The sequence below is a fragment of the Salmo salar genome, chromosome ssa19 (assembly GCF_905237065.1).
Source record: "Salmo salar chromosome ssa19, Ssal_v3.1, whole genome shotgun sequence".
NCBI classification, from domain to species: Eukaryota; Metazoa; Chordata; class Actinopteri; order Salmoniformes; family Salmonidae; genus Salmo; species Salmo salar.
Window position 1 is genome coordinate 72,440,969 of NC_059460.1, and position 7,315 is coordinate 72,448,283.

At 46.7% G+C, this 7,315-nt stretch overlaps 1 protein-coding gene across 2 annotated transcripts in view; it reads right to left on the bottom strand.

The window, feature by feature from the left end:
• Positions 1–1,577: 1,577 nt before the first annotated feature.
• LOC106579556 (LIM zinc-binding domain-containing Nebulette) overlaps positions 1,578–7,315 on the bottom strand; it is a 78,867-nt gene continuing 73,129 nt past the window's right edge. Inside the window, exons 5-8 of one of the 2 annotated variants that reach the window (XM_045702701.1) lie at positions 7,138–7,315; positions 6,378–6,470; positions 4,157–4,278; positions 1,578–3,916 (exon numbers count right to left, since the gene is read on the bottom strand). In XM_045702701.1, the coding sequence (XP_045558657.1) occupies positions 3,740–3,916; positions 4,157–4,278; positions 6,378–6,470; positions 7,138–7,315 (570 nt within the window). In that variant the 3' untranslated portion in view covers positions 1,578–3,739. The remainder of the gene's footprint in view (positions 3,917–4,156; positions 4,279–6,377; positions 6,471–7,137) is intronic. The other variant, XM_014159582.2, reaches the window with a different exon arrangement.

A 7,315-nucleotide genomic window follows, 5' to 3' on the forward strand; every position in this document is an offset into this window, starting at 1 on the left:
CACATTCCTCACTTCCCTCACCTCCCTTATTTCCATGGCCCAGCAATGACCTCCTCTCCCCTTCCTCCACGAACGGTAACATCCTCCCAGGCTTCCTACTCTGCTTGTTCTGGCAATCCACCAGACAACTCTCCTTCTCCCGGCAGGCCTTTCTCAGCCTGTCGGTGGTGAGAGCCAGGACCCAGTTGGCCTCTCTCAGGTCGTGGATCTCCTGGTCCTTGTGGTGGCAGCTCTCCCTGGCCAGCCTGAGGCCTCTCTCGCTGACCTCGGCCCTCTCTAGCAAGTCCGACTCCATATACCTCAGCTGGACGTTCTCCAACTCCAGCCGACTCAGCGCCCGTTCGTACTCGGCCAGACAGTGGCTCACCTGGCGCTGGTGGGGCGATTTTGTCCGACACATACAGAAGCTCACGCCACAGGAAATGCTGCATGCTGTCTTTGGATTGGTCATCGCCAAGGACAGGGGGGGGTCATGAACAAGGGCATGGCAAACCAAATCTGTCACAGTCGTTCGCATCTGTGGACAGTTTATGGGGTTGAAAGATATAAAGACCTACTTATCTAGGCTATTGAGGAATGATCACTTTCTAGCTCATGAAGTAAATCAGACTGATGAGTGAACAAAATTACTGAGAACATACAGAAAACGAAAAGGAACGTTTGCTATTGAACAAGTCAAGGTAGTTCCTCCCTGTTTCAGGTTTTCTTCTGTTTGACGCCTAAACACAACCAGGGTGTATTATACCACTAACCCTAGCTTCCGGTCCACATCCCGGTTCAAGCCTAACCCTAATTTCATGCACACATCCAGGTTCAATTCTAACCCTAGCTCCATCCACAACCCTAACCCTAGCTTCATGTCCACATCCAGGTTCAACCCTAACCCTAGCTTCAGGTCCACATCCAGGTTCAATTCTAACCCTAGCTCCATCCACAACCCTAACACTAGCTTCATGTCCACATCCAGGTTCAACTCTAACCCTAGCTCCATCCACAACACTAACCCTAGCTTCCTGTCCACATCCAGGTTCAACTCTAACCCTAGCTCCAACCACAACCCTAACCCTAGCTTCATGTCCACATCCAGGTTCAATTCTAACCCTAGCTCCATCCACAACCCTAACCCTAGCTTCATGTCCACATCCAGGTTCAATTCTAACCCTAGCTCCATACACAACCCTGACCCTAGCTTCATGTCCACATCCTGGTTCATCTCTAACCCTAACCCTAGCCTCAACCACAACCCTAGCTTCATAGCTTCTACCCCCAGACCATCAGGCTGCTGAATAGTCAGACTGCTGAATAACCTGCTCTTCCTGTCCTCCTCCTGCCCCGACTTCCTAGAAATGATGATGCAATGTTGCTGTATGTCATTGTGATGCGTCAATTATGATGCATCATCAGTGCCTGCTGTGATCTTTGCACTTAGCTGTCAATATACTAGATATAGTAAGATATATAATAAGTCATGCTACAACCAACATTTATGCACAATAACCTTAAACAAATGGTGGTATTGTTAAATGTAAAATCCTCTGTAGCTTGTCAAAAGGTGTTTGAATGAACCAATTACAAAATCATTGTCGACAAAGCGTTTTTATTTTTCTCTCGTGACACACTGCAATTAATGACCCCAAAAATGTAACAAATGGTTAACTGAGGAAAAAGTGACACCTCAATAAACTCGGTGTTGGCGTACAAACTGAGTAAACATTTTTTAAAAGAGACATTTAAAAAAAATGGAACTACTAGAAGCAAAAACCTTTGGACAAAAAAGGCTTTATAAATTGTATCAGCAACACACCAAGCTTGATGTTTCTTGCTGTTCCGTTATTGTCTCTTAAAGGCCAATAAATATTAGCATTTCACAACATTTTCATTTGTTACCACTTCCAGTAATAAAATGTAATGTACAAAATGTTCCCACGGGGGGCCAGCACAGAAAAAAATTAAATGTATGCATTCACTACTGTAAGTCGCTCTGGATAAGAGCGTCTGCTAAATGACTAAAATGTAAAAAAATGTAAAAATGTAAAACCACGGTAAAGAGATAGAATCCCCAGCTACCATGTACCCAGAAATGAAGTCCTTGAAAGGTCACAATAGTGTGCATGGATTTTGCACGCCTTAAGATATTATAAACCATTTATAACATGCACAAATACATGTATACTCTTAGAAGAAAAGGTGCTATCTAGAACCAATAAGGGTTCTTTGGCTGGCAACATAGGAGAGCCCTTTGAAGAACTCTTTTTGGTTCCAGGTAGAACCCTTTCCACAGAGTGTTCTACATGGAACCCAAAAGATTTCTGCCTGGAACCAAAAAGGGTTCTACCTGGAACCAAAAAGGGTTCTCCTATTGGGAAAGCCGAAGAACCCTTTTGGAGCCCTTTTTTTCCAAGAGTGTACTGTCATTAGTGTTTTCTTTATAGGAGCTTATGAATAAAAAGTGTTCACAATAGTTTCGAAATCTTAAGATTTACAATCCAACTTCATATACCATTCTTACTTGACACTGTTTACATGGCAACATATGACAACCATGTTGCTAGTTAGCGCTAAATTAAGAGGACATAATCTAATTCAAGCCTATGTGAGGATAAACTGGTATATGAGATGTAAACACTCCACTGAACTCAAAGCAAGAGGTGAGATGGTGTGACTCGATTATAGTTTGTATCAACTATATTTACTTGTGGAGCTGGTTGAAACCCTTATGTCATCAGACAAACAGAATGAAGCAGCGTGTTAATGATATAAGCTAAACAGCTGACTGTCTGGCAATCACTCAGGATTGTCCTGAAAAGTTCATTTCTCCTTCACTCCCTCTCCCCTAATTTGTACATGAAACAAGGTTAGTATTGATGTCCAAATGCAAAATATAATAATTGAAATACAAAGGAGTACAAGAAGAAAGCGGGTCCCTCCCTATTCCGGTGCTGGAGGACTGGGTGGGGTGCTATTCAAGCAAACCCACTAACCGCTTTTCCAGGATAAGTCGAAAACATTATTGTTCTTGTGCTGCAAGAATGCACGTTTGGAATCATGAAGTCAACACAACGTTTGTGTGAAACTAAAATAAACTGCTTAACAAATTCAAATGTGGCTTCTAGTGTGGGAATCATGATGTTTTCAATTTCTCCCGGAAAGTGGTAAATGTATTCCATTGAATAGGTCATTTTTTATCTGCTAAATGTCTATTTGAGGGTTACAATTCTCTGATTGAACTATATATATATTTTTCATTAACTGTTCAGGTGGGACAAGCCACCAATGCTTTAAATTAAACCAAAAGCAAAACTTATTATTACATGATACATTTTTCCATGACCATTTTCAGCGGGTAATGTACAGTAGCTATGATAGTTTGGGTCTGTAGTCTAGACAGAGCAAACTGAACAACACCACCCAGTTCCTTTATCTCTGCTCATGTACAGTAGCCCTCCAGGACCAAGCTTCAAACAGACACTTGGGGAGAGGACTCCACCAAACCATGGTAAGGCTAGCCCCTTGGGTGCATTTCAATAATCTAGAATGGCCTCCTTTCCTCATCTCCTCTCCTCCAACTGTACTGAAATTAAATTAAAAGAACTGGTGGAAGTCAATTTCCCAGTAGGCATCCAGTCCGCCTTATCCCTTCCACCTATCCAATCTTTTTGTTTTCACATCAGTGCTGATTGAGGAGAGGAGACAAGGGGAGAGGAAAGGAAATCACTTAAAGACTATTGAGATGCGGCCCTTAGTTGAAGCACTCCACGTAGTTGGCAGGGAGCATGCCTGATTTGCCGGTCCTCTGAACGGTGCCGTACATCCAGCCCTCATCAATGGGCTGAGCGTTGACGATGACATCACCATCGCGGAAGGACACCTCGTCGTGGTCCTGCGCTGCGTAGTCGTAGAGAGCCCGGTAAACTCTCTGAACGGGAGGTATGGCAACAATGTTAATCATGTGTTTGTGTCTACAACATTAGTTGTACAACATAAATATCAGGGCACACAAGTCATTGATTGTGTGAATTCCCAAAAACAATTGTAAACAAATATGAGTGACATATTTTGGATAGTTTCCTAATTAAATTGGCCATGGCATACAAATATGATCCTGTATGAATTAACAAAACCTACTGTAGAATAGACTGCTTGCGTTGGAACTCACCATGGTGACAGATGGGGGGGACTGCTGAGACCTCACAGAGGACATGCTGGTCTGGTGCATGTAGCCGTACCCCGGCTGTTGTGGCTGGGCACTCTGATGGTATGCCCCAGGTAGCACAGGAGCTGGTAGTCAAAGACAGACAGGAAGATACAAAGACATTCATGACAAACGTTTGAGACCTTTCATTTTGTGCTCAAACTGTTTTTTGAGCAGGAATACCATCTCCTTTGAGTCTCACTGTGCGTATTAGGTGATAGATAGAACATCACATCACAAAGAAATCGGAATGGAACCATGCCATCCCCAGTTGACCTGGACATGAATCAAAAGGTCACTGACTGTTAGGTATTTATGTGGGTAGAGAAGAGAACAGAGAGAGTTAGGGTTTAAACAGTTAAACACCACAACCATCTCCAAAACCCTTGGAGTCGTTCAAATATTGGGTTAGGGACTTCTGTATTCGACATATTAGTGGGCTGTTGGTCAGGTGGTAGAGAGACGGGGGAGGGTCAGGTGGTAGAGAGACGGGGGAGGGGTCAGGTTGTAGAGAGACGGGGGGAGAGGTCAGGTTGTAGAGAGACGGGGGAGGGGTCAGGTTGTAGAGAGACGGGGAGGGGTCAGGTTGTAGAGAGACGGGGAGGGGTCAGGTTGTAGAGAGACGGGGGGAGAGGTCAGGTTGTAGAGAGACGGGGAGGGGTCAGGTTGTAGAGAGACGGGGAGGGGGTCAGGTGGTAGAGAGACGGGGGAGGGGTCAGGTGGTAGAGAGACGGGGAGGGGTCAGGTTGTAGAGAGACGGGGGAGGGGTCAGGTTGTAGAGAGACGGGGGAGAGGTCAGGTTGTAGAGAGACGGGGAGGGGTCAGGTTGTAGAGAGACGGGGGGAGAGGTCAGGTTGTAGAGAGACGGGGGAGAGGTCAGGTTGTAGAGAGACGGGGGGAGGGGTCAGGTTGTAGAGAGACGGGGGAGAGGTCAGGTTGTAGAGAGACGGGGGAGAGGTCAGGTTGTAGAGAGACGGGGGGAGAGGTCAGGTTGTAGAGAGACGGGGGAGAGGTCAGGTTGTAGAGAGACGGGGAGGGGTCAGGTTGTAGAGAGACGGGGGAGAGGTCAGGTTGTAGAGAGACGGGGAGGGGTCAGGTTGTAGAGAGACGGGGGAGGGGTCAGGTTGTAGAGAGACGGGGGAGGGGTCAGGTTGTAGAGAGACGGGGGAGAGGTCAGGTTGTAGAGAGACGGGGGGAGAGGTCAGGTTGTAGAGAGACGGGGGAGGGGTCAGGTTGTAGAGAGACGGGGGAGAGGTCAGGTTGTAGAGAGACGGGGAGGGCTCAGGTTGTAGAGAGACGGGGGAGAGGTCAGGTTGTAGAGAGACGGGGGAGGGGTCAGGTTGTAGAGAGACGGGGGAGAGGTCAGGTTGTAGAGAGACGGGGAGGGGTCAGGTTGTAGAGAGACGGGGGGAGAGGTCAGGTTGTAGAGAGACGGGGAGGGGTCAGGTTGTAGAGAGACGGGGAGGGGTCAGGTTGTAGAGAGACGGGGAGGGGTCAGGTTGTAGAGAGACGGGGGAGAGGTCAGGTTGTAGAGAGACGGGGAGGGGTCAGGTTGTAGAGAGACGGGGGAGAGGTCAGGTTGTAGAGAGACGGGGGAGGGGTCAGGTTGTAGAGAGACGGGGGGAGAGGTCAGGTTGTAGAGAGACGGGGGAGGGGTCAGGTTGTAGAGAGACGGGGGGAGAGGTCAGGTTGTAGAGAGACGGGGGAGGGGTCAGGTTGTAGAGAGACGGGGATAGAGTAAGGTACTGATAGTAATGGATGAATGAATATATTAATAAATTATGTCTTCTCCTTCCGTGTGTTTTTATTTTTCTGACAGAGCTTACTACCTCCGTCCTGGGACTGCAGTGAGGAGCTGCTGCTGCAAACAGACAGGCTTTTGTCCCACAGGTCAGAGGCAGAGGCCAGCGAGCTAACTGACTGGGCCTGCGAGAGCACCGACTGCTGAGATTGCTGCCGGGCGCTGCCACAAGAGGGCGACAGAGACAGTAGGAAAAATAAAAGTCAGGAAAATGACAGAGAGGCAATGGAAAGAACAAAGAACATGAGGATGAAATTCAACTGAACGTAGAAGAGATGAGTGGCGTACTCAGGTAGAGAAATAAAGGTCTAGTGGGAGAGTGACATACAGTTGTCTATATAAGGTGTGAGGGGAGATGAAAACATCCAGTAAGGTTTGTAACACCAGACAGTCTCTGAAAACATTTAGACTGAACGTTATCCTGCACAAGGTCAAAGTCAAAGATGGAGCCTGGGTCCGTCCGCTGATCCTTAAGGTCTTTGACAGGGGAAAGGTCATTTAGAGAGAAAAGACAGCAGGGAAAACAGGAATACAAAGGAAAGGAAAACAGAAATACACAGCTGAAGTCATGTAGATTACATACGGAAAACACATAGTTTCGGGCCAGGTGAGTAGAGTCCAACTTGGAACTTCCGCCTGCAGAGTGATAAACCTGTCACAATGGATATTTTCTGTTTCCACAAATGTAACTACATTTCCCTTTTATATCAAATACAATCTTTGGTAAATAGTTATTGTAAAGTGTCCATTTGAATTATCTGGGCATCAGCATTAAAAAATGAAAACAAATCAACTAGTTCTGGGCTTGTATCAGTGGAGGCTGCTGAGGGGAGGACGGCTCATAATAATGGCTGGAACGGAGCATGGAAATCATGTGTTTGATACCATTCCATTAATTCTGCTCCAGCCATTACCACGAGCTCGTCCTCCCCAATTAAGGTACCACCAACCTCCTGTGGCTTGTATCCTGACTGACACTAAACAACCCATAATTGATAGACGCTAGACAGCAATTTCATTGTAACTTTGTTTGAAGGCCATCACAAATTCTTCAAAGAGATGAATGAATTATCAAATTCCCGTACTTTAAAGGTCAAATCCTTTTTGAGGACGGGAGGTGCCCGCCATTTTGTGTGCCACTCACCTACGATGATGCCTCCAGGTCTCCTGTCCATCTCTACCACCTGTGGGTGTACTCCCTTGTAGGCTGCCTCGCTCATCATCAGGTTGTTCCGGTGGTGCATTCTCTCCATGTTTTGGTCCTCCATCACTGGGGTGCATCCTCGGCCCCTCGTCCGCTCAAAGTCCTCGTGGTACTTTGC